This window comes from Nilaparvata lugens, unplaced genomic scaffold, assembly GCF_014356525.2.
Source record: "Nilaparvata lugens isolate BPH unplaced genomic scaffold, ASM1435652v1 scaffold2900, whole genome shotgun sequence".
NCBI lineage: Eukaryota > Metazoa > Arthropoda > Insecta > Hemiptera > Delphacidae > Nilaparvata > Nilaparvata lugens.
The window spans coordinates 1-20,962 of NW_024090359.1; the positions used below are offsets into that span (position 1 = coordinate 1).

A 20,962-nucleotide genomic window follows, 5' to 3' on the forward strand; every position below is an offset into this window, starting at 1 on the left:
TCCGTCCCATCTATGCAAAGTTTGATTTTAGATTCACAATTAACAGGCTTCAGATACAATTTAAACAAAACATTTCGAGTGGAAAAGATTGAGCATGAAACTCTCTAAAACTGATGTTCAGTAACAGTTTCACCTAAAATTTAAAATAAGCTCGAAATTCGAGAAAAGGTTATTATTTATTTCAATTGTAAACTGTTGGCAACTTTTGATTCTATTAAATCATTCACTATGAAGAGATAGCAGACTTCGTGTGTCTCCAGCGTTGTCCTGTCACCAGCTGGCTTGGGTCTTTGAATAGTAGACTTGAGATGCGCGTGAACACCAGCGTCAGGTGATCAATTTTCACAACGGCAAGGAAAGTTGTGTGAGTGCGCCACACCAGATTTTTGGTGAAGCTATGTGACACTTGAAGTCTCTCATACTGTGCCATTCTTACACTCTAACCCTGCCAAAACACTAATAAATAATAGACAGTAGTCGACAGTGAACAGCTTGAGATGACAAGAAATTGAATTGATTTGAAATGTAAACGAACTATATCATGGGATATCTTCTCAAGCTATCTTTTATCTATGGTATTATAGATGTGATGTCGTAGGGCGGGCGGTGTGAAATGGCGTTTAGGAATCAGCTGATAATCAACCAATCGCAGAGCTTGCTGCGCTTCATTTGGCTTGGCCCTAGTAGTGATGTAGACTGAGTAACTTTGCAACATGCAGCAAGTTATTCATGATAGCAGGAGGAAAGTTGATATATTCAGCCTTCCTTAGAATAAGAAAATGTTTATTGTCATTGAACAAATCAATTGCAATAGGCGATAGAAGAGTCATGTCCCCCTGCTTCTCAGGTTGTATAAGGGCGAGACCATATCAGGCATTTTTGGAAAATGTGTACGGTACATGAAGAAAATGTGAATAGTGATCATACTGATAATAATGGGGCAGAGCCCCATAAGTACGTGTTATGTTGCTCTTGGTCACTCTGTATTAGACCTGTTTCTCCAGGTACATCCTGTACCGTACATAGACCCAAAATTGTCCTGGAGTGTTCATGTCGAGAATCTGTGTACAAGGTTGTCAAGATCAACATTTGTTCTTAGAAAACTTTAGATCAGCTATCAACCCAGCATCTAAGAATGGTGTATTTTGCTCTAGTTCAGAGTCATCTAGCTTATGGCCTGCATTTGTGGGGTCACACAGCCCACCTCAAACATCTACTGCTGTGCCAGAAGAGAGCAATTATAGTGAGATCCACATTATAATGGCAGTGTACGATTGACAATACTGTTGCTGTCCTTTTCTATCATACAACAAAACAGATAGCACTATCTCTCTCTCTCTCGCTTTGCAATGTTGTCTATTTGCCAGAATATTTTATATTCACTTTTGACAGAGACTGTACAAAACTGACCAAACAATTCTCAGCCGCCATTTTTTTCTCCATTCTATCAAAATACTTGATTACACAAGTCGTATAATTGATTTAAAATGTATTTTTGAAACAATGAAATAATTTTTACACATTACCGTATGAGAAACACAAATTAAAATACCTGAAATGACATTTTAAAAGTTGATAACTAACCATCCTAGACTTCATCCATGCTTCAGTTAGCCTACCCGTATAGGTTAGACCTACTCGTACCGGTATAAATAATATTGAAAAGTTATTTAAGAATTAATCCATTGAAATTACTTATTTTTGAATAGGATTTCTATTATTTTAAAAAGAAATTGGAGTAGAATATCTACCAAATGACTTAATTTCTGTTGTTTTAAAATTAGCCGCTATTTCAGGTTTGTATAAAAATAACAATCTGGGGCCAGAGGCCTGTTTCATAAAAGTTACAAGTCTTGTAATACAGGAGAATCACCATTCCAATTACCTGCTCAATATAGCCAATAAAATCAGCTGTTCCTGTATTACAGGACTTCTACATTTTTATGATAAATTTTTATCGGCTATATTGAGCATGTAATTGGAATGGTGATTCTCCTGTATTACAGGACTTGTAACTTTTATGAAACAGGCCCCTGTTCTCAGTTATGAAAGCAAATTTTTGAATCAAATTATGAAAAAATATAATTTCTTGATTAATTTGACATTAAATTAATTATTTTATCAAGGAAATGATAATTATTATTAGATTAAATTTAATGGGATGAATTGAGTAACAGCTGTGTACAGTCAGTGGCAAAATGGAGAGACTTGGCAACGTTTTTCTCCTATCTTTCTTCACTGCCATTATAACGTGGACGCCACTATAGAACTATTATGTATAAGAATCAGCAAGAGACTTGTTGTAGACCTCTGTTTATCGACTCAATGTATTAACAGTATTAAACTTGTATATACTGTGCTCTGTTCTGTATACAGAGTGTTCTGAAAAAAGGAGCCCATAAGCCAGGGCGTGATTACTCACATCAAAATATGAGAAAAAGTTCAAATTAGCATAGGTCCGAAAATTCTTAGTTACCAAATTATACAGGATGAAAGATTTCGTCTGAATTTCAGTTCCCCTGCTGAAACGAAGCCCTACGGGTATTTGCTAGCTGTTAATTAAGATGTACAATTTAGTGTATTTTATGTAAAATTAACTGAAAAATTGAATAAAACCGTTTTCATACCTGTAGCTACAGTAAATTTCAAGATATGTGACGAAATAGGCAAAAATTGGTCCCAAAAAGACAAGTTCATTTAAGGTTTGAAGCAGATTTACTATGTTGAATGTACAATAAACACAGCATTTTTTTTACAGAACTTGTAGAAAATTAATTTCGAAGAGCAATATGTGAAACAAGTCTATAATAGACAAATGCAACATTTCAAAAAATAATCCTTAAGTACATACAAAATGCATGAAAAGAGATCTTAACAGATTTTGTCTATTTTTCATGCGTTTTGTATGTAACTAAGGATTATTTTTTTTAAAGGTTGCATTTGACTATTATAGACTTATTCTACATCTTTCTCTTCGGAATCAAATTTTCTACAAGTTGTGTAGAATAATATCTGGTGTTTATTGTACATTTGACATAGTAAATCTGATTCAAACCTTGAAGGATCATGTTATTCGGGACCAAGCTTCGCGTATTTCGTCACATATCTTAAAAATTACAGTAGCTACAGGTCTGGAAATGGTTTTATTCAATTTTTCAGTTCATTTTAAATAAAGTTCGCTAAATTTTACATCTTAATTAACAGCCAACAAATACCCGTAGGGCTTCGTTTCAGCAGGGGAACTGAAATTCAGACGAAATCTTTCATCCTGCATAACTTGGTAACCAAGCATTTTCGGACCTATATTAATTAGAACTACTTCTTTTGATGTGAGGAATCACGCCCTGACTTATGGGCACCTTTTTCAGAAAACTCTGTATAAAAAAGAACATGTTTTCAGCGGTCCCAGATACATAGTTTCAATACACGATCCAGTCAGATGTTGCATCTGCCAAGATGTAAAACAGACAAATCTTACAGAACATACTTTGTAGGTGGTGTCAATTTCCTATCTTTTATCTTTTTCCACTGCCATTATAACGTGGACCTCACTAAATAGAACAACTTACCATCATAAAGATCAAACTTTTTGTGCACTTGACTAACGGACACGTCGAGAATGGTCGCCAGTCGACCGAAGACGCACTGAGTCAAGTCCTTCATGTCATTGTAGTCATGGAGCAGCTGCATTTGCTGTTCATTCAAATCAGTGAATGAGATTAGCTTGTTGTCAACGTCTTCTTCAACTGATTTCAAGTGCATCCACAGCTCACTAACATTCTGAAAATTACATAAATAAAAGATAAAATTGTGATTGAACGAACAGACTTTTTAAATTTATTCATTTAGGCTATGGCTTCCAAGAGGAAAAGAGTCCAAGTTTCAACACCCACCCCCTAGGAAGAAGACCCCTTGGGAGACCCAGACAGAGATGGTGGCAACAGGTTAAGACTGACATGGAGAGACTTGGAGCGACAGAAAGAGATGCTGAGGAGCGAACTACGTGGAGACAGTTTGTTGGTGCGGCCAAATGTCAACTTAGATATAGCTGGCCCTGGGAGTAAGAAAGTAAGTATGGCTTCCAAGACAAATCAGTATTCATTTCCATCTTCACTTCTTCAGGATCAGGATCATAATATGGAATGATCCCTTGTTTCAAGGTATAAAAATTTGGTGTGGTGCACTCACACAACTTTCCTTGCCGTTATGAAAATTTATCAACTGACGCTAGTGTTCCCGCGCATCTCAAGTCTATTTTTCTAAGATCTGAGCCAGCTGGTGACAGGACAATAGCGCTGCAGACACACGAAGTCTGCTATCTCTTCATAGTGAATGATTTAATAGAATCAACAGTTTCCAACAGTTTGCAATTGAATAATCTTATTTTCTCTAATTTCGAGCTTATTTTCAATTTTAGGTGAAAATGCTACTGAACATTAATTATAGATATTTTTATGCTCAATCTTTTCCAATTGAAATTTTTTGATTAAATTGTATCTGGAGCCTGATAATTGGGAATCTAAAATCAAACTTTGCATAGATGGTGCAGTGCTCCTGAAATTTTTACAGATATGAAATTTTTTGATTAAATTGTATCTGGAGCCTGATAATTGGGAATCTAAAATCAAACTTTGCATAGATGGTGCAGTGCTCCTGAAATTTTTACAGATATGAGACTTGTGGCAGTTGATAGAGCTTATCAATGACTATTTTCGGTATAAATTTAATCAAAATCGTTGGAGCCGTTTTCGAGAAAATCGCGAAAACCCTGTTTTTGACAACATTTTCTCAATTTTAGCCGCCATCTTGAATTGCATTTGTTCGTGTCGGATCCTTATATTGTAAGGACCTCAAGTTTCAAATTTCAAGTCATTCCGTTAATTGGGAGATGAGATATCGTGTACACAGACGCACATACACTCATACTCATACACACACACACACACACACACACACACACACACACACACACACACACACACACACACACACACACACACACACACACCACACACACACACACATACAGACCAATAGCCAAAAACCACTTTTTTGGACTCAGGGGACCTTGAAACGCATAGAAATTCAGAAATTGGGGTACCTTAATTTTTTTCGGAAAGCAATACTTTCCTTACCTATGGTAATAGGGCAAGGAAAGTAACAATTTATTCAAATACATATATCCAGTCCATTCAGATAGGCTATTGAATTTGGAGTTGCCATCAAGAAATCTTCTTCTGTTTCTCCTCTAAAGGCCGTGATTGGGCACTCTTTCACTATGTGGCCAATCGTTTTCCTTTGCAAATAAATATTCGTTACAGTAATACTTCCTATTTTAACAACCACACTATGGACATCTAAGGAGGTAGAGATAAGAGAAGCATTTTCTATATAAGTTACTACTCCGTATGCTTGATGATAGGCCTATATGGTGCCAAGTAGGTCATATCCAGGTACCGTATCTTGCCTTTATTTTTCAAATGCTCCTAACCCTCACAGTGAGTTTCCTCAAGTGCAACCACATTAATATTGTCTCTTTTTAAAATCTTAGATAAATACTGACTCTTAACTAATGCTTTCAATATTCAAGAGGAAAATTTGTACTGATGGTCCAATATTTCTTGTCGGCAAGAAATCAAACTAGACAAATCTTGTCTTTTTAAAAATAATTTTATTTGAGAAACCATATGTTACAATTTTATATCTCGTGCAATAAAGAGTACCGTTCGCTATAGTCTGTATGAAATAAGTTTAAAATTTTGGCACTCCATCCAAAGAAATTAGTGTTGCCAAATCGTGTAAAATTGAAACTTTCTCCCTGGAAAAGTTCAAATTAATCATGAGATAAAGTAATTCACAGTATGATAATAAATTCAAAACTGGAGGAGAATTGGTGATTTTGTTTAATTTGACGAAATGTAAGTTTTCAGAACAGTACTCAATAAATTTTATGTTATAAAACTTTTTAAAAAGGTACCTGAAACTCCTTTGAACCGATATCTTTTAGTGACTCACACCTGTTGCAGGCTGTTAGAATATCAGTATTGAGCTCAAATTTGTCTGGAATGAAACGAAAAATGGAAATCAATGAGTAGAATTATATAATGTTGATTGGAAGAGATCAATAATATTTATGGAACACATGTGAGAGGCCAAGAATGAAAGTAATCTCATTTTTTCCTCTGGCATGTAAACCAATTGACAGAAATATATAGTAAGGACCACGTTATAATGGCAGTGTATAGGTGCGTACAGACTTACGCTATGCTCCGCAATCGACCGTCACTCGAGCAGATCGATTGATGATCGCAGGTGGAGCAAGAGTGGAACGCGAGAAGAGCGTGTAACAGAGCTCGAGCTTGGCAAATTCCTAGGTCGAACTAACCAATAGTTGCGCATACGTGGTTAACATTATTGTTGGATCAGTTACGATCTCTGTGTTAGCATATGAAATTATCAAAATTGATAATTAATTATTGAATCATTAAAATTAAATAATGTAAAATTATAAAAAACATTTTTTTAAATAATGTAGGTACCAGCATATTAGAATTCAAAAGAAAGGAGCCCAACACCCAACCACGCCCTTCACCAGATCGTCTTTCAACAATGAAGAATTAATAAAATATTCCATCTTAATTATGAAAATTCATCATGAAATTATTGAAAAATATAATTTATTGCTTGATAAAATATCATTGATTATTTTAAACGAGAATGAACAGTTAATATTACATCAATAAACCTGTATCAGCTACCGGCTATAGAAGGCATTAACAAGACTGAGGATCGGAAACATTGTTCTCCTATCTTTCTCCACTGCCATAATAACGTGGACGTCACTACAGTCTGTTCAGCCGGAACCAATCACTGGCCACCTTCAATAGACCTGTGGATCGCCACTGCAGCATCTCCATTCCTGGCAACTGGTGTTGTGTCATCTGCAAATAGGACACTTCCATCTATAGTGAGGTCCACGTTATAATGGCAGTGGAGAAACATAGGAGAAAAACGTTGCCGATCCTCAGTCTTGTGAATGCCTTCTATAGACGGTAGTTGATACAGGTTTATTGATGCAATATATGCCCTGACTTATATTGTAAATTATATACTGAGTGGAGGAGTTTTTCCTGATTTTCTAAAAGTTACCAAAGTTACACCTGTTTATAAGAAGGGGGATCCTAATGAACCCCAGAACTATAGACCAATTGCAATTGTACCTATACAATTAAAATCATTGATACATGTATTGTAATTCAACTTCATGAATATTTTGTTAACAACCAGCTGTTCTATCCTTCTCAGTATGGCTTTAGACCGAATCATAGTACTATTGATGCAATTGAAAAACTTGTTGAATATGTTTTGAATGGTTTTGAACTCAAGCAACCAGTTGGATCTTTACTATTGGACTTAAGCAAGGCATTCGATTGTGTCTCTCACTCTATACTCTGCAAAAAAAACTTGAAAAGTATGGTATTAAAGATAAGGAGCTCATGCTGATCAAGAGTTATTTGAAAAATAGAAAACAAATGGTTAGCTTGAATAGTGCAAACTCAAATTTCCTTGATGTAAGCATGGGGGTTTCTCAAGGATCAGTCCTTGGCCCTTTTCTGTTTCTAGTCTTTGTAAATGATTTTAGTGAAAATGTTTCTGTCTTTTCAATATTATATGCAGATGATACCACTCTGGTACATAAGGACGTTGATATAAAAACTGTTCAGGATACGCTTGGAAGGGCTATGGATGAGTCTAAGGTATGGTTCAATGCCAACTTACTTAAGGTAAATGAGAGCAAAACAGAACAAATAATATTTTCTCTCAACAATGTAAGTACTGGTAACCTGAATCTGAATGATGATGTTTTCAAGCCTGTAAAGTTACTAGGAATGTACTTAGATAGTAAACTCAGCTGGGAGTATCACCTAGTGAATTTATGTAAAAAGCTTTCTAGAGTAACATTTCTCTTACGAAGACTGAAATATTGTGTAAACCTTGATGTAATTAAAATGATTTACTTTGGTCTCTTCCATTCACACTTGATTTATGGAGTAAAACTGTGGGGCAACTCATCTTCTTCAAAAAAAGCATTTATATGGCAAAAGAAAGCACTTAGAGTTATATTTGGTTTGAAATACAATGAATCTTGTAGAGGAATTTTTGTAGAACACTAAATTATGACCTTGCCTTGTCTGTATATATACTATAATTTAATCTCAGTAAACAAAAATCTGTCTAATTTTGATAAAAATATTTCTATACATTCACATTATACTAGACATAGGGACGATATAACTAGACCTACAGTTAGATTGACTAAAACTCTAAAAATTCATAAGTACCTACAAATTCGCATGTTTAATTTACTACCAGATAATGTTAAAAAGTTACCATTGAAAACGTTTTGTATTTCTGTTGATAAATGGCTCAAGTCTGAAGCTTTCTATTCTGTCAATGAGTACCTGGAATATTTCAATGTATATGTGTAATTTTGTTCGTTACTATAGTCCAACTCGTGATATTTTACTACAATATTTCAATGTGTATTTGTAAATTTGTTCGTTTTATAGTCCAACTTGTGATATTTTACTTATTATTGACGAAGACTATTGCTTACATTTTTGTAATGTTGTTTTATGGCCAATAAAATTCTTGATTCTTGATATAAATTGTTCATTCTCGTTTAAAATAACCAATTATATTTTACTAAGCAAGAAATTATATTTTTCATAATCAATTTACACATAATTAAGATAAAATATTTTATCAATTAATATTTAATTCTACATTGTTAAAAGACGATCTGGCAACAGAGCAAAGCGAAAAAGAGATAGTGCTATCCGCTTTGTTGAATGAAAGATAAGGATAGCAATACCATTGCTAATCAAACACTGCCATTATAATGTGGAACTCACTATAGCCTGATGTAGTTGATGAAGATGAGGGCCCCAGGACAGAGGGCTCCCTGAGGCACACCACAGCATACACCGCAAGCATCCGAAGCCACCACCTGTCTATAATGAGCAAGAAACCCCATCAGCAACTTGAGGGCCACCCCTTGATCTCCATATCTTTTAAGTTTCTCTAAAGGTGCGTACAGATTTACGCGCCGCGAACATGAGCAATTCACTTTTAATCAGCTGATGCCAAGGTTTTTTATCTGTATCTTACCGTTTCTTTAAAAATACAGATATAATCAGCTGATTAAAAGTGAATTGCTCATGTTCGCGGCGCGTATATCTGTACGCACCTTAACACTGTAGGCCTACAGTGAGAAACTCAATCAAAGGCCTTGGTCAGATCGCTCAGAGCTACTGCCACTGAGACCCGTTTGCACAAAAGCCGGTTAAATTTTAACCGTGATTAATTTCACGAGAACCAATCTGAGAAGCCGTCTTTTCTAAGGGCCTTCACTGTTTGGTTCGCGTGGAATTAATCACGATTAAAATTTAACCGGCTTTGGTGCAACTGGGCCTCAGATTTACTTACTCATTTGTTCAACAATAGAGTGTTCATCCTCTATTGTCACAAGCATGGACTCCACCAAGTAACAAACAGCATCTGCGGTAGAACGCCCCCCTCGGAATCCAAAATGATGAGTTGAGAAGAGGCAGTTTTCCTCAAGAAAGAAACTGAGTTGAGTGTAAAAACTGCGTTAATTACTTTTTTTAAATTGAAAATTTTATTGTTTCAATTGTTTGGTCAGACAACATTTTATAATGTAGAGAAAACATAAACTCAATTTGTTTCAATTTAATTTTTCTTCTGTCTGTGACCAGTGTATGTACCGGATAGACATTGTCAATTAAAAAAAACACAAAATTTCCTTTTTTCAAAGAAAATAACCTATTTTCTGAACTATTGTATATGAATGAATCAAAACTCGAGGGAAAAACAGTTTTGGGTTGCGCCTGTTGATCCTACGCCAAAGTATTTTAAAAAAATAGTTGTGTATCATTGAATCAATATAAGAAACACAGGAATTATTGATATTTGCCTAAAGTTTCCCTATTTGTCTGAGTTACAACTCATTAGTTAAGTTACATTTAAATATTAAATAAATAGGTAGGCCCCCACTAGTGTACTCACCCATTTTTACAGTTTGTTTTTTTTACATTGAAGTGACCGATAAGTTATTCCAAAACTTATCATTTAAAAGTACCTACATTATTTTAGAATATTATAATGGTATGAAAATATTTTTGACCATACTAGAGCATATTCTTGTCAGCTGTGACAGCAGAAGCAGACGACAGTACTACTTCAAATAATTGCAACTTGATGGCAGCACCAGTCTCAGCGGTAAATTCAAAAGTTTGCATACTGTAATAATCAGCGACTTATATTATATCACATTTGATATAATATAAGTCGCTTGTAATAATTAACTATAGTGAGGTCCACGTTATTTTGGCAGTGGAGGAAGATAGAAAAACAATGTTGCCGATCCTCTGTCTTGTCAATTCCTTCTATAGACGGTAGCTGAAACAGGTTTATTGATGTAATATTACTCTTCATTCTCGTTTAAAATAATCAATTATTTTTCATCAAGCTAGAAATTATATTTTTCATTAATTTCATAATGAATAATCAAGATTAAATATTTTGTTGATTAATTATTAATTCTACATTGTTAAAAGACGATCTGGTAACAGAGCAAAGCGAGAAAGAAATAGCGCTATCCACTTGTATGATTGACAAGGATAGTACCGGTACTACATAGATTACAAGTATTGCTAACCAAACATTGCCAATATAACGTGGACCTCACTACAGTTACTGGTATCTGAAATCACAGGAATAATATCAAAGGCAATAATATTGAATTTAAAGTTTATATTTCCCAAATAATGAACCAATTCTTCAAAGTTTTTATTCAGGCTTCATACTATTAGTGTGGAAAAAATTCAATAGGTTTTTATTGCTCTAGTTCTGTGTTTCAAATGAGAATAAATCATCTATCTCACTTGTATCATGATTAGGGATGTCAATCCCGGGACTAATTTCCAATTCCGGTATTTCGGGATTATCCAATATCAATCCCGGGACTGATCCCGGGATTGGCAAAAATCAGTTTCATGCATTTTTAACCAATTGTTCCTCCTCAATTACATGTTCAGTAACAGTGTGTGTAGATAAAAATGGCTCATTATGGAGGGAGAGGATATTATTTAAATGAAACATTATTAGAAAAAATATTAAAATTAAACATTCTATTCCTATAAATGTTTTCAAGATTAGGAGTAACTTTTTTCAAAAGCTGTACCACTACTAAATGAAATTTTGTAGAGCCAACTGTATTATTCACTTCAACTAGCTATTCTACTTATTATAGAGAAAGAGAAGATAGTATATGATGAATCATTAGACAGATAAGAGAGTTAATAGATGGTGCTTGTTTATTTCTGATTTCTGAAGTCTTTTCAAATTTCTGAGTGCATTTCAAGGAAATTACATCAGCACTATTGCAAATATTGCGCCGTCTAGACCAGTGAATATAGATTGTAATAGAGAATAAAACTATTAATATAGAATAGAATTTTTAATATAGAATAGGATTCTTAAGTATAGAATTAAATTTCTTTTCTTACTGGTCTAGACTTGTAATTGTGGTGCTGTGTAAACAGAAACAAACGTAGAGGCTTGAAACCGATGTTGAACCGATCAACAACCATTCTGAGAATGATGTGAACCCATTGTGATTTCTATTTATCCATTACAGAGTACAGTATATTAATTATATGCAATTGTAGGCTGTGCCTGTAGAATGAATTAGTCAAACACTAAGGCTCAACTCACACTTACGCGACTCAGGTCGAGAAGAGACTCGACTCTAGTATAGAGCATGTGTTTCCAAATGGTGACACTCAGACCAGTCGATTCTAGTCTCCGCGACCTCACCATTCTGAACACATGCCCTCGACTAGAGTCGAGTCTCTTCTCGACCTGAGTCGCATGTAAGTTGAGCCTCAGAACAATAAATTAGTCATGCAAAGCTCATATTCATCACTGTAGATGAATTCTAAATTGAATTGTTTTTGGAAAAATACTATTCACAATTTCAGGTTTTCTTATCCCGAAAATCCCGGGATTGACGCTGAGAAATCCCGGGATTATTAGGTATCAAAAATGGACCGGGATCCGGATTGACATCCCTAATCATGATAGCCTATGAGATCGTCATCACATTCAAGAACTGAGTAATCTGTAAGAGTATAACACTATTCTGTAAAATGTATAATGGTATAAACTATAAAGAGAAAAAATAAATTGAGTTAAGGACGAAAATAATGAAAATTTTGTTAAAAAATAAAAAGACGGTAAAGTTATTCACCAAACCTGCGACTTCACGCCGCGCCTCTTTTGTACAAGACGAAGTAATGTAAGAAAACAGTCTTTCCGTCATATAAAAAAGATCCAGAAAATTTAATTTAAAAATAAAATGAATTCCTAAGTGATGGAGGAACTTATAACAAAAATAGGAGTATTATTGGCAAACCAAATAACAAAGAAATGGATCCGGATTTAATATAGTTTGGAAAAGTTCATAAGAAGAAAAGAAAGAGAGAATCAAAACATATCAAGAACAAATTTCAAAAATCTGGTGTGGCGCACTCACACAACTTTCCTTGCCGTTATGAAAATTCATCACCTGACGCTAGTGTAAACGAGCATCTCAAGTCTACTATTCAAAGATTTGAGGCAGCTGGTGACAGGGCAATAACGCTGGAGACACACGAGGTCTGCTATCTCTTCATAGTGAATCATTTAATAGAATCAACAGTTGCCAACAGTTTGCAATAATTGGATAATCACATTTTCTCCAATTTCGAGCTTATTTTCAATTTAAGGTGAAAATGTTACTGAACATTAATTGTAGAGATTTTTATGCTCAATCTTTTCCTCACGAATTTTTTTGTTTAAATTGTATAGACTTGTAATTGTGGTGCTGTGTAAACAGAAACAAACGTAGAGGCTTGAAACCGATGTTGAACAGATCAACAACCATTCTGAGAATGATGCGAACCCATTGTGATTTCTATTTATCCATTACAGAGTACAGTATATTAATTATATGCAATTGTAGGCTGTGCCTGTAGAATGAATTAGTCAAACACTAAGGCTCAACTCACACTTACGCGACTCAGGTCGAGAAGAGACTCGACTCTAGTATAGAGCATGTGTTTCCAAATGGTGACACTCAGACCAGTCGATTCTAGACTCTGCGACCTCACCATTCTGAACACATGCCCTCGACTAGAGTCGAGTCTCTTCTCGACCTGAGTCGCATGTAAGTTGAGCCTCAGAACAATAAATTAGTCATGCAAAGCTCATATTCATCACTGTAGATGAATTCTAAATTGAATTGTTTTTGGAAAAATACTATTCACAATTTCAGGTTTTCTTATCCCGAAAATCCCGGGATTGACGCTGAGAAATCCCGGGATTATTAGGTATCAAAAATGGACCGGGATCCGGATTGACATCCCTAATCATGATAGCCTATGAGATCGTCATCACATTCAAGAACTGAGTAATCTGTAAGAGTATAACACTATTCTGTAAAATGTATAATGGTATAAACTATAAAGAGAAAAAATAAAATGGAAAAAATAAATTGAGTTAAGGACGAAAATAATGAAAATTTTGTTAAAAAATAAAAAGACGGTAAAGTTATTCACCAAACCTGCGACTTCACGCCGCGCCTCTTTTGTACAAGACGAAGTAATGTAAGAAAACAGTCTTTCCGTCATATAAAAAGATCCAGAAAATTTAATTTAAAAATAAAATGAATTCCTAAGTGATGGAGGAACTTATAACAAAAATAGGAGTATTATTGGCAAACCAAATAACAAAGAAATGGATCCGGATTTAATATAGTTTGGAAAAGTTCATAAGAAGAAAAGAAAGAGAGAATCAAAACATATCAAGAACAAATTTCAAAAATCTGGTGTGGCGCACTCACACAACTTTCCTTGCCGTTATGAAATTCATCACCTGACGCTAGTGTAAACGAGCATCTCAAGTCTACTATTCAAAGATTTGAGGCAGCTGGTGACAGGGCAATAACGCTGGAGACACACGAGGTCTGCTATCTCTTCATAGTGAATCATTTAATAGAATCAACAGTTGCCAACAGTTTGCAATAATTGGATAATCACATTTTCTCCAATTTCGAGCTTATTTTCAATTTAAGGTGAAAATGTTACTGAACATTAATTGTAGAGATTTTTATGCTCAATCTTTTCCTCACGAATTTTTTTGTTTAAATTGTATCAGAAGCCTGATAATTGGGAATCTAAAATCAAACTTTGCATAGATGAGGCGGAGCTCCTGAAATTTTTGCAGATATAAGACTTCTGGCAGTTGATAGAGCTTATCAATGACTATTTTAGGTATAAAATTGATCGAAATCGTTGGAGCAGTTTTCAAGAAAATCGCGAAAAATCTGTTTTTGACAACATTTTTGCCATTTTAGCCGCCATCTTGAATTGCATTTGGTCAAAATTGTTCGTGTCGGATCCTTATAGTGTAAGGACCTTCTTCCTACTATACAAATGAATATTCACATTGAAATTATTTTACCACTCAAGTCGTTGTCACATAAAACTTTCGCCCGTATACCGACTTTACAGGCAACCATGCAATTTTTAGAATAATTTCATAATGAATTTTCATAATTAAGATGAAATATTTTGTTAATTATTAATTCTACATTGTTAAAAGATGGTCTGGCAACAGAGCAAAGAAAGAAAGGGATCAGCTTTGTTGAATGATAGACAAGGATAGCAATACCATTGCTAATCAAACACTGCCATTATAACGTGGACCTCACTAAGAATAGAATACAATGATGAATCATCATATCAATCTACAATTATTTTAACGTAATGGAACATTTAGGGTGGAAAAGAGAGAGACATAAGTAAACATAAAGACCTATCAATCTTCAATTTGCCTCATTTCAAAGAAACAACGGTGGTAATCCCGTCCTGTCCCCAACCTATGATGGGGGTACAGTTAAGATTTAATTCTCGAAAACGTTGACAGCCCCAAAAGTAAGTCTTTAATTTGCACTAACCTTGGAACTGGCGAGGAAGTGGACTGTATCTCGTGTGTAGAAGTTACTGCTGACGATATCCTGTCTTTATGCGTAGCCTATATGATATTGTACATATATCATGAACGAAACGAGTAATTGCGTTCAGCTCGAACGCCACGGAAACAGGAGAAAGAAAACGAAAACGATGTTGACTTTTCGAGCACTTCTTGAAGTGCCGGGTAATTGAAAGATAAACGGGGAGGATGAGGAGGGGTGAGGGAGAGAGGTTATCTTGCCTCTTTGGGAGAGGGGAAGGGAGGAAAGTACAAACTAATCAACCCACAATCAAGGCTGCCGATCCTCTGTGAATCCACCAAACGGACACCATTTTTGAATATAGAAAAGCTTGGTGCAGGAGACTATTGATAAAGGAAGTTGATTGAATAAACAGGCCCCTGGAAAAAGCATGATTTGCAGCTGCAAAAAGTCCTGAGACGAGGCTCCTCAAGGGGTTCTCTAATTTATCTTCGTGTATCATACATGTGTACCGCAGATGAAGGAAAAGTATGTGGTCTCAAATAAATAAATTTCAATAATTCAAATTCAAACAGATGTGGTATAGAAATACCAGAAATTCTCTGTAGATATTCAGAAGTGTATCTTATTGTTTTTATGACAGATTTTAAATGAAAATACAAACGAGTTAGATGTGTAATCCTGATGCTGATATTCTGTTTTATCTCTTTGAGAGAATAGTTTTGATGCAAATAAATGAATGAATGACTTATTTGTATGTAGTTGCAGTCTGCAGAAGGAAGTAGACGCGCGTCTGTAGCCGCTCTGTTGTTGTCTGCTTGCTGTGCGCATGCGCTGTTCGTTGAGCAAACCTTCGCCTCTCCACTCTTCCATGTGGTGTTCGTCAACTTGGCCTCTAATCTGCTGCTATTCAGCCCCGCCCCCGATCATTCGGTCTTCGGAGAGTACAGCAAACTCGAGTTGGAACTCGTTTGAAACTATAGTACAAACTCTAAAGCCTGGTTTTCACTAGTAGAGTTAGTGGTCGAGTTACTGGCATACCAACTCTACCGAGCTAACTCACTCTCTTACTTGGTCGAGTAGGTAAAGTGTGTTGTCTAGTGAACAGAACTAACCTTAAAATGTCATACAGAACATTCATTTTTGCCGTTTAGCCACACCAGTTTACAAAAAGCATTGAAATATGATAAACTGATAGTTTTCGAACATTATTGATATGTTCTTAAACTTGATAGCCTATGGCACGACTCTTCTCTACTAGTTCGAGACTGTTTTGATTAGCATAGTAGTGGTAGAGTAGAGTTAGAAGAGAAGCGGTGGGGGGGAAGGCAAGTGGTAGAGTACTATCCCACTCTCCTCTACTAAAAACTAGTACTCTACCATCAACGTTTACATTGGGAGAGTTTCAAGATAGTAGTCGTCTTATCAAGAAGGCCTTATCATGTGTTCAACAATACAAAATCAATCTCACGTTCTATAGTGAGGTCTGCGTTATAATGGCAGTGGAGAAAGAGGAGACAACGTTGCCGAACCTGTATTGTCAATGCCTTCTATAGACCTTAGCTGATACAGGTTTATTAATGTAATATTAACTGTTCATTCTCGTTTAGAATAATTAATTATATTCTATTAAGCATTATTAAATTTTATTTGACGTGACAACGTCTTATAAATTGGTTTGTGGGGTGACACTTCAAGAAACTGCGTTACATTCCCACGTTATGTGCTCACAATGAGAGCGAGTGAGAGCGTTCGTTTCGGTTCACGGTCGTCTGGAAAGAGCACGAATAGGAGCAGTGGCGAGCAATGCACAGCAGCAAAGCAATCGGAAGGCATTCACCTGGAGAGAGAGTGAAACGGAGCAGTCAACCTGCGCAGGCGCCGCAAGTAATCTCCTGCGACTGCGCTGCTTAGGTGAATAAGTGAAGGTTATGTTGTAGTAATCACAATAATGCTTAATCACATAATCATGCATAAGTGAATAGGTATGTTGTAGTAATCACAATGTTGTGGTTCAGTACGAGATTCTTTGTATAATTAATGTTTTAAATATAATTCTTGTATAAATAAATGTTTTAAATTGTTACTATATTTCATCCTACTTCTACATACAAATGAATATTCACATTAAAATTATTTACCACTCAAGTCGTTGTCACATAAAACTTTCGCCCGTATACCGACTTTACAGGAAACCATGCATTTTTAGAATAATTTCATAATGAATTTCATAATTAAGATGAAATATTTTGTTAATTATTAATTCTACATTGTTAAAAGATGTCTGGCAACAGAGCAAAGAAAGAAAGGGATCAGCTTTGTTGAATGATAGACAAGGATAGCAATACCATTGCTAATCAAACACTGCCATTATAACGTGGACCTCACTAAGAATAGAATACAATGATGAATCATCATATCAATCTACAAACTGGAGAGTTTTACAATAATTTTGAGCAGAGATGTGATGAAATATGCGAAAGTTGAGTTATTACTGTAATGTTTTCACATGAAATGGTGAAGTTTGGACCTTCAGTTGTCCATTTTCAAAAAGGGTATTGAGGATTTTCACACTTGACTGTAGAGGAAAACAGTGTTGCCAATTCTCCACCTTGCCACTGCCTTACATACCGGTATATCCGCACTGATACTTCCATAGCTGATACCGGTATACGGTATCTAATGTGATATCAACTATTAATTTTGTTTATAATAATCACTAATATTTTATTCGTCAAGAAAATCTATTTTTTTTAAATAATAATTTGTATGATTGAGATCAATATTCTGTTAATCATTTGTATTTCTATATTGTTTGACTGAAGCGAAGCTGAGGTCTTAGTTTCGACTCCATCGGCTTTTGTCTGTTTGTTTGTACCACAGTTACAGTCGCAGTTATTGTCCGATTTGGATGAAATTTGGTATACGTTCTTGAGTCCACTGAGTTATTGCAGCAGGTTTGGGAACAAGGTACAATTCCAAAAGAATGGGAACAAAAATATATAGTTCCACTCCACAAAAAAGGAAATACCACTGATTGTGAAAACTACCGAGCAGTTTGCTTATCTTCAGTGGTATGTAAAGTGTACACTCGAATATTAGAGAAAAGACTGCGAAGTGTGGTGGAAGAACAGCTAGAGGAGGAACAGTGTGCATTTAGGCCTGGCAGGCAGACGCAAGACCACATCTTCTCAATAAGATCGATCTGCTCAAATCTATTGAAAAAGGCAAGCAAGTATATCTGGCGTTCCTGGACCTGAGAGCCGCATTTGATACAGTATCAAAAGAAGCCTTATGGGAGACATTGGCTGCTAAGAATGTGCCACAAAAATTACAGCGTGCTATTAAAAGTGTCTTCAATAATGTCACTGCAGTGGTTAGAACGTGTGGACAGATATCAGGACCTCTGCAAATGAGAAGGGGATAAAACAGGGGGACAGCTTGAGTCCACTATTATTCACCATGGTAATGGATGAAATCCATAAAATCTGCAAACGAAGAACGGGGAGAATGACAGTCGGACACTGGAATTTAAGGCCCATTTTCGCTCAAGCTCTACTGTTCGCGGACGATATAGTTCTGATTGCTGACTCGGAAAGGAAACTAAAAGCAGCTGTAATCGAATGAATGAAGAGATCAAGAGAAAAGGTATGGAACTGAATATCAATAAGAGCAAGGTGATGGTGGTGAATGGAACTGAAGGTGAGAGAGTGATAATAGAAGTGGAGGGGCGGCAGATGGAACAAGTAAAATCATACGAGTACCTTGGCACCATTATAAATGAAGATGGAAAACTGGATGAAGAACTGAGAAACAGAATCAACAAGGCTAGCCGGGCTTACTATGGTACCAAAGACTGTATTTTCGGGAAAAAAGAAGTGGGTACTATGGTGAAGAATAGGGTCTATAAAAGTATAATAGAGCCTATAGTTCTGTATGCGGTGGAAAGTTGGCCCATGAAGACACAGCATATGAGTAGAGTAAGGGCAGTGGCAATGAAGTGCCATAGAAGAACGGCTGGGAGGACGTTGAGAGACAGAGTAAGGAGTGACCGCATCAGGGAGGAAATTGGAATGAAAGATGTAAAAGAAGTTATCGACAGAAAGCAATTAGGATATTGGGGTCACGTACAGAGGATGGACGATGAGAGGAAAGTGAAACAGTACGCAAATGTGGTTGTAGGAGGCAGACGGAAGAGAGGACGTCCCCGGTACTCGTATGATGAACACATTAGAAGATTGGGAGAGGAGAGAGGGAAGACTGTGGGGCAGATGAGAGGCTGCTGCGGATCGCGACACCTGAGGCGGTTGTCCGAGGCTACCCCGACGCTGTGAGGCACACCGGGCAGAGAGAAAGAGAAGAAGAAGTTCTTTGAAACAAGGCGCAGAACGTATGTGTAATGATTTTTGATAAGACCTCTGGTTTTAATATAAATTGTGCCGCTCTAAAATGTGCTGTATTGAATGAATGGTATCGTTGGAATGCTATCGATAGAGGACAAGAGTTGTCAGCGGTGAACCTTGAAACGTCTGAGCCACTCCAAATCATACTGTATTTATTAATTGAAGAAAACTTCTCACTTGATTGAACCATTTCTTCTTCCTTTTTCAACACGATATTTCCCTGTTTCATAGATGAATAGTTTCTAGACCTACCGAATCGGCCGGAGACATCACAGCTTAGTTAGTTAGCTCTTGTTTTCGTTTTAGTATGAGATCGGAAACCGACTTGTGAGCATAAGCATAGGCATAACAAGCCGCCATAACATTGAATCCATTTTTCATGAAAAACATTATTAACAACCTTCTGTCATTTTCACCAACAAACCCATCTTATTTAGAATCATTTTCATCTCACTATCATCTGTGAAAAGATTCATCGTCTAAATTGCCTACTGCATATTCCATTTTTCTGTCAGTTGACCGATTTCTTATAATTAATTGTTGGAAAAATTGTAATATTGTAAAAATGGGGATGATATGAAGGTACCTCCTTGAGAGACATTTATAAGTCCGGTGTCCCTGGAAACAATGTGTTTAGCACCTTCAATGGAGAAAATAATAGATGACATGAATAAATCTTCACAATATACTGTACTTTCTTTATGGCCCTTCTCATTAGTTTGAAAGTTGTAGGCTATTCATGAGCGAGGTCTATTGTTTGCAGAACTACTAGTTAATAGATCTCATGAAAAAGACAAAAAATCTCCCAGATTTTGTTGATTTTCGAGCTATGGATAGAGGTTTATCTACAAGTGTCATGATGTAATATGAGACGTTTTGCTACAATATAGGACGAGTTATTCTCTGAAACATGAAATCTTTCCTACACTCTCAGATCAGAAAAATCACTCATCTTCAAATGCTTTATAACTCAAGAATAGGAATGAATTTCGCCAATTTGATGGCATATTATTGTCCTTCTCATCAAGCACTATCATTTCTGAGAGTTTGAGCGATTTCTATTTTTGACCATTTTTGCAAAAATCCATGGATTTTATAAAAAATACAAATCTCCTATTAGGATATTAGGGCTATGGATAGAGGTTGACCTAACAAGTGTCATGCTATAATATGAGACTTAGGGATTTTCGCCTAGGGCAGCTGTTTTTCCCACATTTTCTTGGCATGTCCCAGTGGGCTTCACTTTAGTGATCCCTTTTATTGACCTAATTAATTAAATACTACATCTAAAGTTGACCCCCCTCAGCGAAAACCAAACTGCATACTAACTTGAGACCTAATTAATTAAATACTAGATTACTACATCTAAAGTTGACCTCCCTCAGTGGAAACCAGACTGCATACTTGAGAAAAGGTTATTTATCTTGAAGAACTTGAGTCTTGATGACTTCTTCAACCACCATATTTCAAAGATTGGATA

The 20,962-nt window shown here is 35.9% G+C and overlaps 2 protein-coding genes across 3 annotated transcripts; one reads left to right on the forward strand and one right to left on the reverse strand.

Annotated features, from left to right (window-relative positions):
- Nucleotides 1–3,519: 3,519 nt before the first annotated feature.
- Nucleotides 3,520–10,247, reverse strand: LOC120355571. Of its 2 annotated transcripts, none has more exons than XM_039444126.1 (3): nt 10,090–10,247; nt 5,978–6,060; nt 3,520–3,780 (listed from the first exon to the last, which is right to left on the reverse strand). In XM_039444126.1, exons 1-3 carry the CDS (start codon nt 10,091–10,093, stop codon nt 3,535–3,537), a joined length of 333 nt encoding a protein of 110 aa, XP_039300060.1. In that variant the 5' UTR covers nt 10,094–10,247; the 3' UTR covers nt 3,520–3,534. The 2 variants fall into 2 exon arrangements, with proteins under 2 accessions (XP_039300060.1, XP_039300059.1); XM_039444125.1 differs by lacking the exon at nt 10,090–10,247 and adding an exon at nt 8,916–9,075.
- Nucleotides 10,248–18,702: 8,455 nt separating this feature from the next.
- Nucleotides 18,703–19,413, forward strand: LOC120355573. Its single transcript, XM_039444127.1, has one exon. It carries the CDS (start codon nt 18,703–18,705, stop codon nt 19,411–19,413), a length of 711 nt encoding a protein of 236 aa, XP_039300061.1.
- The last annotated feature ends 1,549 nt before the right edge of the window (nt 19,414–20,962 follow it).